Below are 17,947 nucleotides of genomic sequence, written 5' to 3' on the forward strand. Positions count from 1 at the left end.
AGAGAGCCGGCTTCCCTTGGAGGCTAGTTAATGGCCCCTCCGGGTGGCTGGGACTAGGACAGCAGTAAAGTCCGGCCTGGATTGTCGCCCATCAGGAGTCATGGACCTTTGAACAGTGCCTCAAGACCAATAACTCTTCTTCACTTTTGGGGGACAGGGAGAGATGGACCGGTGGAGGGGCTGGTTCGGCCAGGCAAAGGCTTCCTTCCAGAAGGCTTAGGCGGGGCGGCCTCAGGCTAGGGACTTCAAAGGAATGGCCTTCTCCACTTCAGAGCAGCCTGGAGCCATTCTGCACCCCAGAGCCTGGTTGCCCTTAGACAAGGGAAAGGGGATAAAATGTGGTGCTTCCTTGCTAGTTGCTGGCTGGCTGCACAACTCTTCAGAAAGGGTCTTCCGTGGGCCCTCTACACTGTGGGCCCAGGATGTGGCCCCTTTAAGGCATTCGAACCCAGAGCCCTCGAATTCAGACTAAGTTGGGGATTGCGGTGGGACTGCGCCCTGCGGGAAATGATTGTCACCACTGAGGGCCAATAGGCATCATTATGGTCCTACCAACGCTGGAGAGACCGTTTTCCAATTCAGTTTTGTTCTTTTTTTTTTTTTTTTTTTTTGAGGGGGAGGGACTGGAGAGAGGACCGAGGGAGGGAGACGGGGAGGCTTGCGGGAGGGAGGGGGCACAAGGGGCGCGTGGTTTTCCCATCTCATCCCTGGAGGAGGGGCTGGAGCATCCCCGGCAGCCAATCAGAGACAGGTTGGGGGGGCACTTTGAAGAAGTTTGGGGAAAAAAGTTTGGAAAAGTTTCTATAATAACGAGGGGGCGTCCGGAGGGAGGCGTCAGCGGCGGAGGAGGGGGCGTCTCAGAGAAGGGAGGGAGGGAGTCGCCGGTCAAGACACTGCAGCCTCCTGAGATCCCCCCTCCCGCCCAGACCGGGACCTGGGGGCTCCGGCCGGACCCATGGGGGCAGCGAGCTGCGAGGATGAGGAGCTGGAGTTTAAGCTGGTGTTCGGGGAGGAAAAGGAGGCCCCCCCGCTGGGCGCGGGTGGGGCGGGGGAAGGTCAGTGCGGGGCTGGGAAGGGGTCTGGGGCTCCGTGAGGGAAGGGGGCGGGTGTCCTGAGTCTGGGGGCTTCAGGGGAGAGAGCCTGGGGTGAGAGATGAGGGGGTCAGAGGTTGCGGGGAGTCGCGGGGCTCGGGGGGATCTGCAGACGTGAGGCTGGGGGCCCGGCACCACTTTCTCCTTTTTAGGTCGTGACTGGGGTGGGGGTGGGGGTGCCGTTGGCTGCGCGCCGCCTCTCGGCAGGGCCGACTGTCACTGGGATGCGGGGCGGGCGGGAACACGGTCCTGAGAGCCCAGGGCGCCGCCAGGGAAAGGGGACATTACACTCTGGAGCTTGCCCCTCGGGGACGGAGCTCTGGGCCCGCAGACGGGACGCCGAGGGCTGGGGGCGCTCTCAGGCCCCGCCAGGGCGCCCCTCCCCCTCCCCCGTCTGGCCGCAATGAGAGGCAGATGGCTGGGATTGAGCCGGGGGCGGCGGCCGCCGCTCGCACGGAATCCGCGCAGCCCGCGCCCCCGCCCCCCCGCGCCTCCCCGGGCCGGCGCGCAGCACCCCCTTCGCTGCACCCCCGCCCCCGGATTGGGGGGAGTGAGGGAGGAGCCACCTTCCCTCGTCATCACAGCCCTGGAGCCCCCCTTCCCCTGGCCACCGTTGCGATGGCAACTGGGGCTCCTGCCAGCGCCGTTTGGGGGTTTGGGAACCGCTGCTAATTGGGTTCATGTGTGAGTCGCCCCCAGCCCAGCCCAATGCTTCCCTAAACACGCCTCCAAACCCAGCTCCAGCCCCTCTCGACCCGCCTTGAGACCCGCCCCCTGTCTGGTACCCCAGGTCCCAGGGCCAGAGCCCTGAGGTTCTCTGAGTAGGAAAAGGTCCGGCACTTCTGGATCTATCTCCTCCACCTTCCCAAGTCCAACTCTGCTTTTGTCTCTGTGGCTCTGAAGGGCATTTCAGAGACCTCTCTTTGCTGAGGCGGGGGTAGCATACTGGCCAGGGGTGGCTGCCCACTCCAGGAACCTAGACATCTCACCTGCCTCTTTCTCTCCCCGCCTTTTGTGTCATCCCTGTCTCTGTCTCCTTCCCTTTCCACAGAACTGGACTCAGAGGACACCCCACCATGCTGCCGTCTGGCCCTGGGGGAGCCCCCTCCCTATGGCGCTGCTCCCATTGGCATTCCCCGGCCTCCACCCCCTCGGCCTGGCATGCACTCCCCACCACCCCGCCCGGCCCCCTCACCTGGCACTTGGGAGAGCCAGCCAGCCCGATCAGTGAGGCTGGGGGGGCCAGGAGGGAGCTCCGGGGGGGCTGGGGGAGGCCGTGTTCTTGAGTGCCCCAGCATCCGCATCACCTCTATCTCTCCCACTCCCGACCCACCAGCTGCGCTGGAGGACAACCCAGATCCTTGGGGGGAAGGCTCCCCCAGGGACTACCCCCCACCGGAAGGCTTTGGAGGCTACCGAGAGGCAGGGGGGCAGGGTGGGGGCCCGTTCTTCAGTCCGAGCCCGGGCAGCAGCAGCCTGTCCTCCTGGAGCTTCTTCTCGGATGCCTCGGACGAGGCAGCCTTGTATGCGGCCTGTGACGAGGTGGAGTCTGAGCTAAATGAGGCAGCCTCCCGGTTTGGCCTGGGCTCCCCACTGCCCTCACCCCGGGCCTCCCCAAGGCCGTGGACCCCCGATGACCCCTGGAGCCTGTATGGTCCGAGTCCTGGAGGCCGGGGGCCAGAGGATAGCTGGCTACTCCTCAGCGCTCCTGGGCCCACCCCAGCCTCCCCACGACCTGCCTCTCCATGTGGCAAGAGGCGCTATTCCAGCTCGGGAACCCCATCTTCGGCCTCCCCAGCTCTGTCCCGCCGAGGCAGCCTAGGGGAGGAGGGGCCTGAACCACCTCCACCACCCCCCTTGCCTCTGGTCCGGGACCCTGGCTCCCCTGGCCCCTTTGACTATGTGGGAGCCCCATCAGCTGAAAGCATACCCCAGAAGACCCGGAGGACTTCCAGCGAGCAGGCCGTGGCTCTGCCTCGGTCTGAGGAGCCTGCCCCATGCAATGGGAAGCTGCCCTCGGGAGCAGAGGAGGCCGGGGCTCCTCCTGGGGGTCCTCGGAAGGAGGCAGCTGGCATGGACTACCTGGCGGTGCCTTCTCCACTGGCGTGGTCCAAGGCCCGGATCGGGGGACACAGCCCCATCTTCAGGTGAGGGTTGTGCCTGAAATCACCACTGTCTCCAGCCATCCCACCCAGGGAGTAGGAGGGTCAAGGGATGAATTTGGAAAAGGTCCTAGGGCACAGAAGAGAGACTCTACTACCAGCTTGACTGCTGCCATTCACTCAGTTTTAGGAAGAATTTTTTAACGGGCATCTCCTTTGGACAGATGATTTGCCGAAGGTCAGTCACTCCCTGTATATTAGAAAAAGCCCCTGGAGCCCTAGAAGGACCACCTAGGTAAAGGAGGAATTCCTCTAGGCGTCCTCCACTCTCAGCTCTGTGCTGGATCCTGGGCTGGAATTCTGCCCTGCAATGGGCAGCAGGAAGTCCCCTTTCTCTAACTCAATTCCTTGGCCCTGACTTGTGGCTTAAAAGTATATCTGCAAAATTTAGATGAAGTAGCATGTGTTTGCAAGTCAAAGAATTCATGTTCAAACAAGCAGTTCTTACTGCCCTTCTACACTTCTCACCCTCAAAGAACCGTGTCTATTTCTATAATCCTAAATCTTGGATGTCAGATTGAGCTGGTTTCATCCAGAAAAATTTCCTGGAGGAAAGAAATTTTAACACCCATTCCTCTGGGTTCCTGTAGGGCAGGGTTTCTCAGCCTCAGCACTCCTGATACTTTGAGCAGAATAATTCTTTGTTGTGTCGGTTGAGCTGGACATTGTAGAATGTTTAGCAGCATCCTGGCCTCTATCCACTCTCCTAGTTGTAACAACTTTTTAGTTGTTTCCAAACATTGCCGAGTATCACCTGCGGGCACTTACCAGTTGAGATCCCCTGGCGCAGAGTGTCTGGGTGCTCACTACAGGGAAGTTGCACATCTGTATCCCCAGCTCTCTGGAACCCACCCGTCCAGCTCCAACTAGTGGAAAGTGTGCTGGCCTGGGAAGGGATGCGATCAGGCCCTGCTCTGTTAGTTGCTGGCTTGCTTAGCCCACTATGTTCTACTTGAAATGCGAGATCTTAGCTCCTGATCACTAGACCAGGAATGGAACCTGTGCCTCCTGCAGTGAAAGCTTAGAATCCTAACCACTGGACCACCAGGGAATTCCCTGAATTTGTGCTTCTTTATTTGACTCTTCCCATCTAGGAACCCCATCTTGGGCTTCCTCTGTATCCAGGGGAACCCTTGCCCCACCCCCACCAGACCCAGTGTTCAGAGCTGGGAAGAAGGGAGTCTCACTCCTGGTGTCCCCCACCCCCCTATCTCGAGGGTCTCTCAGAGGCCTGTCCCATAGTGCCCCTGATTATAGGCTTGTGGACCATTTTACTTCTGCTCTGACTTCCTTTCTCTCAAACCCACCCCACCCCTTCCTCCCTCACACCCCTGGGAGTTGGGACCCAGGGTTGCCCTGACTCAGGTCTGAGGCTGCAGGTGATCAGTGCTTCTCTGTGTCTCTCTCCAGGACCTCTGCCCTACCCCCACTCGACTGGCCTTTGCCCAGCCAGTATGAGCAGCTGGAGCTGAGGATTGAGGTACAGCCCAGAGCCCACCACCGGGCCCACTATGAGACAGAGGGCAGCCGGGGAGCTGTCAAAGCAGCCCCTGGTGGTCACCCTGTAGTGAAGGTAAGTGGTAGAAGCCAGGCCTGATAGCCTGTCTCTTCTCCAGTCCCAGATCCCTGCAGATGGGCCGCAGCTGTGCAGACCCATGGCACTGCCCTTTCCCACACTCCCTCTCAGCAATGACCCTGCAGGCGGCCTGGGGGAGGGACTAGTGCTGGGGAGGAAGGGTGCACTTCAGGGACCCGGATGTACTTTCTACTCTTCTGTGCCTCCACCCCCACTCCATTCATCCCTTGGGACACCAGCCTCCTGTCTACTCTGGAAAATGGTGGGCTGCCAGATGTGGGGGAGGGGTTAGGCTGAGGCCAAAGTTCACTGGGAGTTAGGTTGTCTCTGTCCAGTTGGGCCAGTCTCTCTTGGAAGATTTTCCCCTTCACCCAGCCCAGTTTGGGCCTCATTCCAAGAATAACACTGTGAACTCCAGGCCACGTTTTCTCCCCAGCTGGTGGAGAGTTGGTGCCCAATCCCCCCTGGGAATCCCTTCCAGGATGTCCTTTATCTTTCACTCCTCTGGAGTGGTGGGGGGTGGGGGGACTGAAAACTTGGGCGTGGGTGAAGGATGAGACAGGGGAAATTTCAGCCGGGTGGCCTCCGTCTCCTTCTGCCAGCTCCTGGGCTACAGCGAGAAGCCCCTGACCCTGCAGATGTTCATCGGCACGGCGGACGAGAGGAACCTGCGGCCCCACGCTTTCTATCAGGTGCACCGCATCACCGGCAAGATGGTGGCCACGGCCAGCTACGAAGCCGTAGTCAGCGGCACCAAGGTGCTGGAGATGACCCTGCTCCCTGAGAACAACATGGCAGCCAAGTAGGTTCTCACTCCATCTCCTTCTGGTCTCCGGGCTTTAGGACTAGCCTTTTCCATGGGGCCTAAGCTAGGCCAACTCTTCCTCTCCCCAGAGGAGTTAGACATCATCCCTAGGAGGTGTCAGGCCCTCTTACTATCTAGAGGAGGACTTTGGGGGTGGGGAGCACTCTGGGTTAAAACAGCCACCCCCATAATCTCCCAGAGAAGGTCATTTAGGGCTTTGGATGGAGGATGGGGACTCCCTTCTTGGGAGGCATCCCCTTCTGGCCTCAGATGGGAGGGCTTGCCTTCCGTTCTTTGGCTTCAGCATTGACTGTGCCGGAATCCTGAAGCTGCGGAATTCAGATATTGAACTGCGAAAGGGCGAGACGGACATTGGGCGCAAGAACACACGCGTGCGGCTGGTGTTCCGAGTACACGTGCCCCAAGGCAGCGGGAAGGTTGTCTCGGTGCAGACAGCATCGGTACCCATCGAGTGCTGTGAGCAAAGAGGCCCTGTGCCATCCTTCTGTCTCTGGCTAACTTCTTGTCCGTGTGTCTGTCTGCCCATGGCCTCCGCAGTGTGCCGTGCCTGGCTGGTCCCCTAAGGGACCCAGCCTTTATTTCTATTGTGGGTGGGCTGGGGGAAGTGTTCTATTTTACCCCGGCTGCAGATTCGGCCCCTAGGCTGGACCAGAGCAACCCTAGCCTCCATCTGCCCCTGGGCAGCCCCTTGGCCTCTCTCTCCGCCCAGGAGGGGTTCCTTACCTGGCCTGTGTGACCCCAGGAAGACTGTTGTTTTTCTTGTGTGTCCGCTGCTGAGGAGCGCTCCTCCAGGCTCTGTGGCAGTTATCCTAGGCAGGGTGGGGGCGCAGGAGCCTGTCCTCTCCATAGCAGCCCAGCCAGGCCTTTCCTGCACTGCTCTGCAGCCCAGCGATCAGCTCAGGAGCTGCCCCAGGTGGAGGCCTACAGCCCCAGTGCCTGCTCTGTCAGGGGAGGGGAGGAGCTCGTGCTGACTGGCTCCAACTTCCTGCCAGACTCCAAGGTGGTGTTCATCGAGAGGGGCCCTGGTGAGTACCCATTCTGGGAGGAAGAGCTTGGAACGGGGAGGGTGAACAGTCTCTGCACTAGCAAGTGGAGCCTCAATTTCCTTACCTGTAAAATGGAACGGAAAGATGCCCTTCCTCTTGCACTGCTTCCCCTGCATATGACAGCCATCTGAAATGCTCAAGATGGTGAATAAATGTAAGAAATACACATTCTTTTTATTAAAGATGAGTCAGCTGTGAGCTAATTTACCCTCATGTGGACAGGGAAGATGAGAAAGGAAGAGGGGACTATACCCTGAGCCCTATGGGACTCATAGCCCTATACTATGGGACTATGGGACTATAGCCCTATGGGACTATACCCGTAGCCCTCAGGGACTATGCCAGACCCTGAGCCCCTCCTGAGTTTCCGGACTGGCAGCACAGCTATGATGACAAGAGCCTGTGAGGCATCCAGCATAGAGCTGCAGGGGTGAGAAGGGAAGACTGAGGGGCCCAGGTACACCCCCCAGCCTGAGGCTCAGCTTGCCCCTAACCCTACCTGCTCAGAGCCCCAGCCCCTGCCTTCAAGTTTAGCACCCTAGGACCATATCAGAGCAGAGTCAGAGGTTCTGGGTCCTGAGACTTGGAGTCTTATTGACTCCCTTCAAGCTGAGACCCTTTCCTACCCTTGAACTTCTTTCCAGCTCTATCATGCGAGGGGATGATGTTTGGAGTTGGGTGGGAGGGCTCAGGAGTTTTTTATGGTCCCTGGATTGGTCCTGCCATTCCTCTTGGCTCAACTGATGGCTTGAGATCTTGGAGACAGTTGTAAACCCGGCCTGTTCCATTCGATTGAGTAAACAGGCAGTGGGCTGTTCCATTAGATTGAGTAAACAGGCTTTGTTAGGACCTTCTGAGTGTGGCCTTAGCTCAGCAAGAGGGGAAATGGCAGTGGGCAGGGACTGTGGGGCTGGGCTGGAGCTCCCTGTTCTTTCTGCACAGATGGAAAGTTGCAATGGGAGGAGGAGGCCACGGTGAACCGGTTGCAGAGCAATGAGGTACCCGTGTTCCTAGGGTCTCCACCCTGGGGGTGGGAGAAGTCAGGAAATTCTCAGCTGACTCCCTTGCCTTGGGAGTGGACTCCAGAAGTGACCTGTTCTTTGCTAGAGGAGACATCCTGGCCATTCTGGAAGCAGGGACACCTCTGGGGGATGAATTTTGCTCCTTAGCAAATGGAAAAAGCCAGGAGGTGGTGTTTGGGCTGAGCCTAGATCCCAGAGGGCTCCGTGCCTCATCCTCTGCTCCTCCCCAGGTGACTCTGACCCTGGCCGTCCCTGAGTACAGCAACAAGCGCGTGTCCCGGCCGGTCCAGGTCTACTTTTACGTCTCCAATGGGCGGAGGAAGCGCAGTCCTACCCAGAGTTTCAAGTTCCTGCCTGGTGCGTTCTGGTACAGCCTGTGGTGGCAGGGTGGGGATGTGGGGGCTAAGGCAGGGGCAGAGGGATGCAGTGCCCCATGGGGAGGGGCTAAGGGCTGGATGAAACCTGGGCTGGAGAGGTGGGGTCAGCGGGTATGTGGTGGGGAGACTGCCAGCCCTCTCAGCAGCATGTCCTCCTGCTTCCCCTCCATCCAGTGATCTTCAAGGAGGAGCCTCTGCCGGATGCATCTCTCCGGGGCTTCCCCTCAGCATCGGGCCCCCCCTTTGGCTCTGACATGGACTTCTCACCACCCAGGCCCCCCTACCCCTCCTATCCCCATGAAGACCCTGCTTATGAAACTCCTTACCTGTCAGAAGGCTTCAGCTATGGCACGCCCCCTCTGTACCCCCAGACGGGGCCCCCACCATCCTACAGACCCGGCCTGCGGATGTTCCCTGAGACTGGGGGTGCCACAGGTTGTGCCCGCCCACCTCCAGTCTCTCTCCTTCCCCGGCCCTTCCCTAGTGACCCCTATGGAGGACGGGGCTCCCCCTTTCCCCTGGGGCTGCAGTTCCCTCCTCCCTCCCCCTTCCGGCCCCCGATGCCTTCATCCCCACCACTTGAAGGCCCCTTCCCTCCCCAGGGCAGTGTTCACCCCCCACCTGCTGAGGGATACAGTGAGGTAGGGCCAAGCTACGGCCCTGGGGAGGGGGCTCCGGAGCAGGAGAAATCCAGGGGTGGCTACGGCAGCGGCTTCCGAGACAGTGTCCCTATCCAGGGTATCACGCTGGAGGAAGGTGGGTGTGGGACCCGGGGCTGCGAGTGTGAGTGTGTGCAAGAGGTTGCTCTGCATGTTTACTGAGGGCTGGAGTTTGGCTTTCCAGAGACTGGGCCCTGATGGCCCCTCGGGGCCAGTTGGAGGGCCTCAGGAGGCAAGTGCCTGGTGCGTGTGGCCAGCTGACTCCGGTTAACTTAATTCTGAAGGGGGCAGGGAGTACCTGCCCCACCCTTCTGCCTAGGCCCTCGACCCCAGATCACAAAGACACAGGGCTAGAAGTACTTGCAAGACCATTCAATCTAGCTCCCTCAATTTGCAGATTCAGACACTGAGTTTCAGAGGGGGGCAGTGGTTTGCTGGTGTTCAGTCAAGTTTTCCCTTGTCTCACCTCCCCCCAAACATGGTGACTGTGGTCTTGAGTGGCGATGAGGACACTTATTTCTACTCTTCTTCTTCCCATCGGCTACACCCACTTCCGGCCCTGCTGACAGTGCGGGCTGAGCCAGCAGGAAGGGGCTGGCATGAGGGCCCGAGAGCCCACGTGGACAGAGTTGAGCAAGATTTGATTGAGAGCAGGTGTTAGGACACAGTGGGGAAACTGAGGCCCAGTGGAAGAGAAGCCAGCCAGTGCAGGAGAAATCTAGAGGCATCCTAGAGGGAGGCCTGCCTGGAATGGATTGGGGGTCTCTGGAAAAGGAGGCGACCTGCCCTGCTCCCAGTCTCTCAACTGCCCCTCCTTTACAGTGAGTGAGATCATTGGCCGAGACCTGAGTGGCTTCCCTGCACCTCCTGGAGAAGAGCCTCCCGCCTGAACCATCGCCTGGCACCCTGCTCCCAGCCCTACCCACTTTCCCTTGTCCTGGGGTGGTGGTTCCAGAGGCTTGGGGGCCAATCTGGTTCCGTTTTCCCTAGCTCTCGCCTCCTCTCCCTTGCCCTCTCTCCCCTCCTCTAGCTGAGGTGTGGCCCCTGATCTGGTGCTGCCTTGAAGGGGTGGGAGCAGGAGAGTGTGGAGGACTGGGGTGGGGGTGGACTCTGGGTGGGGCCTGCACACGAGGACTGGAGGGTTGCCGGGAGCGAAGGCCCTGTCTAGACTGTGTACAGGCCTCGGCGTGGGGAGGCCCGGACAGGCTGATGGCTAATAAACTGCTCGCTGACTAGTGCTTCCGGCTCCAGAACTCTTTGGAGAGAGAGATATGGGGCAGCTTACTCTAGCCCTGGCTGGAGGAAGCTTAGAACCTGGTAAGCGGTGGGCTGTGGCTGGGAAGATCGCATCCCAGAGTCATGGTGCAGGGGGCTGGGGAGGGTTTGAAGGGTCCCAGAGGCTCCTTAGGGGGTTTCCTTGGTGGTGCAGTGGTAAAGAATCTGCCTGTCAATACAAGAGACATTGGTCTATCCCTGGGTTGAGAAGATCCCCTGGAGAAGGAAATGGCAACCCACTTCTATCTTCTTGCCTGGGAAATGCCGTGGACAGAGGAGCATGGCGGGCTCTAGTCCATAGGGTCACAAAGCATCAGACACAGCTTAGGGACTAAACAATACCGACAACAGAGCCTCCCCCTGACCCACCAGGGCAAGGTTGGGAGCGAGAGCTTGTAAACCTCTCCTCCCTGGGGATTCAGATTCCTTTAGGAGCTTTGGGAAAATCTGTGTATTTTCAAGTTACTTTCTCTTACTATCACTGAGATGATTCTGATTCATAGCCAGGGTCAGGAAACACCTGTCTAGTCCCTCTCCCTCATTTATCAAGGAGGACTCAAAGGTTCAGAGAGGGAAATGGACTTGCCCTTTATAACACAGCTAATCAATAGCAGGTTGAACGCTACACTCCTGGGCTCCTGCCCCGAGCCGACCCTCAGATGTCCTAACCCATGGGGGTCAGGCCCCCGAAGCTTATTTCTCTGGAGCAGAGTAGGGGCTGAGGGAGGAATGGCCTGGGCCCATCCGTGCTCTGGATTCTGCCCTCTTTGGGGACTGTGAAGACATTTGGGAAAGATCTATGCTTCAGAGGTAGATTGAAGGAAGCTAAGCAGCTCCCTGGGAGCCCTGGCTTTGCCTGAACTCCGGCCCGCTCTATATGTGCAGCTATCACCACTGACAAGCCCAGCCTGGGAAAGCTGGATGGCCCCCTGTCTTCACAGCCTGGGGGCCCAAGTCCCAGTGGGTTGGGGAGAGCCTGGCACACAGCAGGGGCCACGGCCCAGAGATATTCAGGTATTAGGAACTTGCCTTGCCTCAAGGCTGGTGGGGCCTCTCTGTGTCCAGTGTGTCCAGACAGGCTTGGCAAGTCCCCATGTATTCAGGAGTGGGTGTGACAGAAGCTGGCTCTGGAATGGAGGACAAGAGAACCAGGGTGACCTCTGGTCTGGTCATTGCTGATTTGCAATGAATTTGCTTTATCTTCCTGAACACAAACTGCTGCGAACCAGACTGACATCAGGTGATTGGCTCGCTGGGGCGTGGCTGCTCCTCAAAGGTATCCTCCAGCAGGGCTAGTGTGGTCACCCAGTGCTCCCATGGCAGGAGGGACCCAGGGCGCACATGTCCTAGCCAGCACTCTTCAACTCCCCCTGCGAGATCTGACAGGGGATGCATCAGCCTGTGTGAATGAAAGGCTTTAGTGATGAGGGCTCATTGCCTCCCCAGGCAGACTGTTTTACTCTCTGCCAGGGCACTGCCATTCATTCACTGCCAGGCATTTATTGAGCAGCTACTAAATGCCAGCTAGTGGGTCCTGGAGGACCCCATGGCCTCATGGGGTGACAGATTAAAAACAGTGCATTATAACTCAACAATTCAACTCAGTAAAGGTGTTTTATACAGACAGTATGTCAGATGGGTGGGGGGCAATAAATAATTTTAATATGGGATACAGAGAGTAGGGATGCTCCATCCAGCTGTGGGGGTCAGAGGGAACTTTGGGGTTGACTTCTAGACCGAGATCTGAAGCATGACCTGGGGGTTGACTGGGCTGAGAGTGGGGCAAGGGCAGGCCCAGGCAGTACCCCCAAATGGACTATATCTGGAGGGAGGGCCCACAAATCAGGGCCTTGGCACACTCATAGAACTGGTGAAGTTCTAGAAATGGGGCGCCATGAGTAAGGACTAGGGGGAAGCAGCAGCTGGATTCTGAGGGGCTTTGTAGCCATAGTGGGAAACCTATCCAAAGGTAAAGGGCGCTTTCCCACTAGATGATTGGGCTTAGGCTTTCCAGTAGTCATGTATGGATGTGCAAGTTGGACCATAAAGAAGGCTGAGCACTGAAGAACTGATGCTTTTGAACTGTGGTGCTGGAGAACACTCTTGAGAGTCCCTTGGACAGCAAGGAGATCAAAGCAGCCAATCCTAAAGGAAATCAACCCTGAATACTCATTGGAAGGGCTGATGCTGAAGCTAAAACTTCAATACTTTTCCAATGAGTTGGAAAAAACCCTGATGCTGGGAAAGATTAAAGGCAAAAAGGAGAAGAGGGTGGCAGAGGATGAGATGGTTAGATAGCATCACTGACTCAATAGACATGAATCTGAGCAAATTCCAGGAGATGGTGAAGGACAGGGAAGTCTGGTGTGCTGCAGTTCATGGGGTTGCAAAGAGACACGACTTAGTGACTAAATCACGACAGCAACAGGTTGGGATTGGTACAGTAGATTTGCCTTACAGTTCTTCATCTGCTTCCTTGTGACTGCTCTGCCAGGGCACTGTTCTGCCCTCTGGGCCCACAATTTAAAGGCCTAACCCCTCTTCCCATTAGAATCCTAAAGTAGGTCAGCTCCCAGGGTCATTGTCTCTTCCCAGGTTCCTAAGACATCCAACTCCCTGAGGCTGGAGTTGGGGGAGAGAGGAGAAGGGGGGTGGATCTTCGGTTGGTGCCAGAAAACATTTTCTTGGCCAGGGTTTCTCGAAGTGTGGTCTGAGGATCACTTGTGTTTGAGTCATTAGGGAGGGTTTTTGGCTTTATTTATTTATTTTTTCATTTTTGTTCTTCATACAGATTCCTAGGCAACCCCTGACCTGCTCTGTTGTATTCTCTGGGGGCAGGCCTGAGTTTCAGCATTTTAAACAGTACCCTAGGTGATTCTCCAGGACAAGGAAGTTTGAGAACTAGAGTTGCTTGTCAACTAAGGGTCATTCCTTCCCACTTCAGGCTCTAAAACAGCTCCCTGCCCCCTTCTCACAGATCTAGTCTGGCCTACTCTGGGTGGAAGGTCACCTGGAAAGGTGTGCTGGGGGAGGGGAAAGGCACACACATTCTTGCTATTGCAGCTTACCACTCCCCTCACCCGACTCTGTCTTGCTCCCTGGACAATCTGAGATGGTCTCCGGGCAGCCTGGAGCTTTGGTGCAGGACGAGCTGCCCTAGAACTTTCGAGTCGCCTTCTCTGGCTGGATGTCTGGACCTCTAAGGCACGTGGGGAGGGCACCCTGGGCAGGCTTCCAGGTGGGTTTGGGCTCTGCTTGGAGCACCCCTTGCCAGACCTGGTAAGTGTCGGGAAGAAGGCTGCAGAGGAGTAACATCTCACATACCTCCTGGAAACTCCAGATGCAATTTGGGAAGTATGTAGGGGTTTGGTATATTTTTGGAAGATGGTTTTAATGGCATCATTGTCTGGTCGATTCCACAAAACATTTCAAGAAAAGAAAAGGGAAAAAAAGGATATGGGGAAGGAACCTCTTGACTATACAAGACTTAAAGACATAACAGTGTGGGTATTCTTTATAAGATTAAGCATAGACTTGCCATGCAATACCACCAGCAATCTCTTCCCTACATATTGACCCTGGTAAATAAAATAATATGTTCATACAAAAGTCTGTTCCCAAATGTGTATAGCAGCTTTATTCATTAACAACCCAAACTGGAAACAACCAAGATGTTCTTCAGTGGGTAAACAGATGAAGTGTAGTATGTCCATGTGGTGGAATGCATGCGTATGTGCTAAGTCACTTCAGTCGTGTCCAACTCTGTGTGACTCTGTGGACTGCAGCCTGTCAGGCTCCTCTGTCCATGGGATTCTCCAGGCAAGAATACTGCAGTGGGTTGCCATGCCCTCCTCCAGGGGATCTTCCCGACCCAGGGACTGAACCTGTGTCTTTTACATCTCCTGCATTGAGGCAGGTTCTTTATCACTAGCACTGCCTGGGAAGCCCCGTACAGTGGAATACTACTCAGCAGTAAAAATCAATGAACTATTGATTCATGCAACGATATACATAAGCATTAAACGCACTTTGCTAAGTGAAAGGAGCCAGACTCAAGTGGCTACATTTTGTGTGATTCTATTTACATGACACTCTGGAAGAGGCAAAATGATAGAAAACAGATCAGTGGTTGCAGGGAGAATACTTAGAGAACAAGGTGTTGTTGACTGCAAAGGGATCACACATGGGAATTTTCAGTGTGATGGAACTGTTTTGGGTGATTATCATGATGGTGAACACATGACTCTATGCCACTTTTCTATGTCGAGATCTATAGAACTCTACAAAGAAAGAACTTAATTGTAATCAAAACTTTTAAAAGTCATTCAATCCTAAATAGAATGCAAAATGTAATATATGAATCTAACTGTATTATGAATATAAATGGAAAATGTGGGGGAGGAGCTAAAACAGGTAGTTTTGGAAAACAGTGTTTTGACGGGATACTGTAAGACAAAAGGAATCATACATAAAGGTTATAGCTGGTAAAAGGGTCACAGGTTAACAATTCTGATACTACTTAACCTGTATACTAGTGTTGAACAGTAAGTAAATAAATTGTAGTGAGATAGGGTTTCTACTGTCAGGGAAAGAAGGGGGTGGTTAGGTTGATGTGGGGAGTGGAAGGCCAGAATAAACTTTGTGGTGCTGGATTCAAGTTGGAGATATCAGAATGAACTCATTCTCACTTTACAGATATCTATGTCTATGTCTATTAACATAATATTATACATGTTATAGAATATATATAATAGAGCTATATAAATATCTACATAGACCAATAATCCATAGGTATCTCTATGATATATATGTACATATTACACACACATAAACACACAAATAGATGCAGAGATAAATATAGATATTGTGTGTATATAGGGGTTAATATACATACATATATTTGTTAGCTTTGTCTGCTGCTGCTGCTGCTGCTGTCACTTCAGTCGTATCTGACTCTGTGTGACCCCATAGACGGCAGCCCACCAGGCTCCCCCGTCCCTGGGATTCTCCAGGCAAGAACACTGGAGTGGGTTGCCATTTCCTTCTCCAATGCATGAAAGTGAAAAGTGAAAGTGAAGTCGTTCAGTCGTGGACTCTTAGCGACCCCATGGACTGCAGCCCACCAGGCTCCTCCATCCATGAGATTTTCCAGGCAAGAGTACTGGAGTGGGGTGCCATTGCCTTCTCTGGAAGCTTTGTCTGCTAGGAAAGCCTAAAATGAGTGGCACTCATTAGCAATGGAGACACCTAGCATCTAGCTTTTGGCTTCTAAATACCATTCTCCAATAAAAGGAACCAGGGTTCTTTGGAAAAATGGCTAATTCTAGAACTGGAACAGGGAAAATACGACGTAATTCTGGAGCAATGTACATTGCCAGAAAGTAAGTGCCAAAAAGGCAAGGCACCTATTCAAAAGACACAAGAGCCAACTCAAATGACGTTCCAGTGGCCAGAGCTGAAACAATTTGAGCAATGTAAAAAGTAATGATAATATTAGATTATAATTCAAATAATAAATCTCTGTAAGTCCACACTGCTACAAATAAATGACTGAATAAATGAGAGAAGGGATAATCTTTTCAGAAAAAATTTCTCTTAATATGTGTAGAAGGAATAAGGGAAATAGGAAATCACCATTAGACCATCTTGCTATAGGCAAGATCCATTGATGAGTGCTAAAATCTGTAGGTAAAACTTTCAGGGAGACCAGGATATTTGTAAAGCCTCAAAGTATCTGCTCCAAAATTAGCCCTACTAATTACTGTGAGGGTTTTAATGTACTGTCCCTTGCTCTAGAAGATGGAGCTTAATAACTCTTGCCTTGAACATGGTCTGGACTTAGTGACTTGCTTCTAACAAATAGAGTATGGAAAGGGAAAAATTAAAAACTTCACAGTAGAGAAACCAGCCAAATACCACCCTAACCAAGCAATCAAGGTTAACATCACCAGCAATAAGTCATTCGATATCAGGGGGTCCCTGATATGATACATTAAGAATCTCATATAACCTCCATGATATTCTTTCTCCAAACCCATAACCTCAGTCTATTCATAAGAAAGCACCAAACAAGCCCAAGTTGGCAAGCATTCTACAAAATATATAACTGTGAATCTTGAAAAGGGTTGAGATGTTTATCTTTGTTATAAGGAAAAACAAGCATGTTTACACACTGACGCCAATGAGGGAGTGAAGCTGAAGCTCTAGGAGGGGGAGGGGCAACCTGTTCTCACGTGTCACAATTGTCTCCCTTTTGGAGATTCGGCCCCTTTGTCTGCTGCTCCCAGGTCTCGAAGCCACTGGATGTGTCCCAGGCAACTTTGGATGCACTCTCCAGCGAACCATAAATGCCTGGTTTCTTCCCTCCCCTCCATCTAGGCAGTTGCTGTTTGTGTCCTTGTCCAGGCTGGAGAACCTGAAGAAAAGAGATCCCTTCCTTCCCAGTGGGTTTCCCTGGTGGCTCAGATGGTGAAGCGTCTGAGACCCAGGTTTGATCCCTGGGTAGGGAAGATCCCCTGGCGAAGGGAATGGCTACCCACTCTAGTATTCTTGCCTGGGGAATTCCATGGACAAGGCTATAGTCCATAGGGTCGTAAAGAGTCGGACACGACTGCGCAACTAATACTTTGACTTTTTTCATTTCCTTCCCAGCAGGACCTAGCCGATCTTCTGTCCCGCTTGGCTGTGTCCTGGGCAGGTGGTGGCCCCTTCCTCCTAGTGAACAAGGGAACAGCGCCCAGGCGCGCTAGGAAGGGGATAGACACCAGGGGGCAGCAGTAACAAGGGGGAGGGTGGGGTGGGCAGATGGGAGGAGGAAGGTTAGAAAAAGCAAGACCTTGTTCCTGTTCCTACGAACGTCCCATGCTATATCATTTTCTTCGGTTTCTCAGACCATCCCTTGAAGATCAATTCCCCTTTCTAAGAATTTACAGTCATGTGGCCCCTAGGAATCATAGATTTGCCTGTTAATTGTATTCTTTTAAGAGAGCTTTCCCTGTTTTCTCCTACTAGATTGTAAGGTCCTAAAGAGCAGAGTCAATGTTTATAACTCCGTCTCTCCTTGCACAGTGAATAATAAAAGCTGCCATTTTTGTGATGCGTGTTAGGAGCATACATTATGTGTTTTAACTCCATGCTTGCTGCAACCAAGGTTCAGAAATATGTACCAAGAACAGCAGCAACAGAAGTAGATAACATCTGGGGAAGGCTCACTCTGCTCCAAGCATCTCACCAAACCCTCAAAAAGCCCACGTCATTTAATCCTCTCCCAACAATCCTGGGAAGTTGTTCTATTACTATTTCCCATTTCATAGATGAGGAAACTGAGACACAGGAGGCTTAAGTAATGTCGAGTGTCACACAGCTCCTCAGGGACAGAGCTGGGGTTCGCAGGTTAGCTTGTAACTCCAGGTCCAGCAATGTTTTCCACGATACTGCAGCCGGTTCCTTATCACATGGGTGAAATCACATGAAAAGTAAACATGCGGGATTGCCTTCACATGAGGCAGACAGACAGTCCGGATACTGAACTTTAGACTTGGAATCAAAGGCCCTGGGGTTCATGCTCCCATTTGGATATCACTCATTTTTTAAGTAGTGAAATGCAGAGGTTGGGCTGGTCCAAACTGTATCTGAGATTGCTTCCAATTCCAATGTGCTAGAGTTTTATGGTATGATGGGAATACCAGACCATCTCACCTGCCTCCTGAGAAACCTGTATGCAGGTCAAGAAGCAACAGTTAGAACTGGACATGGAACAACTGACTGGTTCCAAACTGAGAAAGGAGTATGACAAGGCTGTATATTGTCACCCTGCTTATTTAACTTATATGTAGAGTTAATCATGAGAAATGCTAGGCTGGATGAAACACAAGCTGGAATCAAGATTGCTGGGAGAAATATCAATAACTTTA

The 17,947-nt window shown here is 53.7% G+C and overlaps 1 protein-coding gene across 4 annotated transcripts; it reads left to right on the forward strand.

Moving 5' to 3' along the window:
* The first annotated feature begins 65 nt into the window (after positions 1–65).
* On the forward strand, positions 66–9,997 carry NFATC4 (nuclear factor of activated T cells 4). 4 transcript variants are annotated; one of them, XM_086322556.1, is made up of 11 exons: positions 594–751; positions 927–1,055; positions 2,143–3,238; positions 4,664–4,826; positions 5,432–5,631; positions 5,939–6,111; positions 6,540–6,680; positions 7,644–7,699; positions 7,954–8,080; positions 8,275–8,856; positions 9,582–9,997. In XM_086322556.1, exons 2-11 carry the CDS (start codon positions 956–958, stop codon positions 9,647–9,649), a joined length of 2,706 nt encoding a protein of 901 aa, XP_086178682.1. In that variant the 5' UTR covers positions 594–751; positions 927–955; the 3' UTR covers positions 9,650–9,997. The 4 variants fall into 4 exon arrangements, with proteins under 4 accessions (XP_086178681.1, XP_086178682.1, XP_086178680.1 ...); XM_086322555.1 differs by lacking the exons at positions 594–751; positions 927–1,055 and adding an exon at positions 66–193; XM_086322554.1 differs by lacking the exon at positions 594–751 and having other exon boundaries at positions 757–1,055.
* Positions 9,998–17,947: the final 7,950 nt, after the last annotated feature.

Source organism: Bos grunniens, chromosome 10 (assembly GCF_055505025.1).
Source record: "Bos grunniens cultivar Pamir isolate PY7600 chromosome 10, Bosgru_T2T1.0, whole genome shotgun sequence".
Taxonomy (NCBI): Eukaryota; Metazoa; Chordata; class Mammalia; order Artiodactyla; family Bovidae; genus Bos; species Bos grunniens.

What these genes read in the sequence shown, in the direction of transcription:
- NFATC4 (XM_086322556.1), top strand. Translation starts at nt 956, where the DNA reads ATGGGGGCAGCGAGCTGCGAGGATGAGGAGCTGGAGTTTAAGCTGGTG. An exon ending in ACCGGTTGCAGAGCAATGAG is followed by an intron (nt 7,700 to 7,953) that starts GTACCCGTGTTC and finishes GCTCCTCCCCAG; the next exon opens with GTGACTCTGACCCTGGCCGT. An exon ending in GAGTTTCAAGTTCCTGCCTG is followed by an intron (nt 8,081 to 8,274) that starts GTGCGTTCTGGT and finishes CCCTCCATCCAG; the next exon opens with TGATCTTCAAGGAGGAGCCT.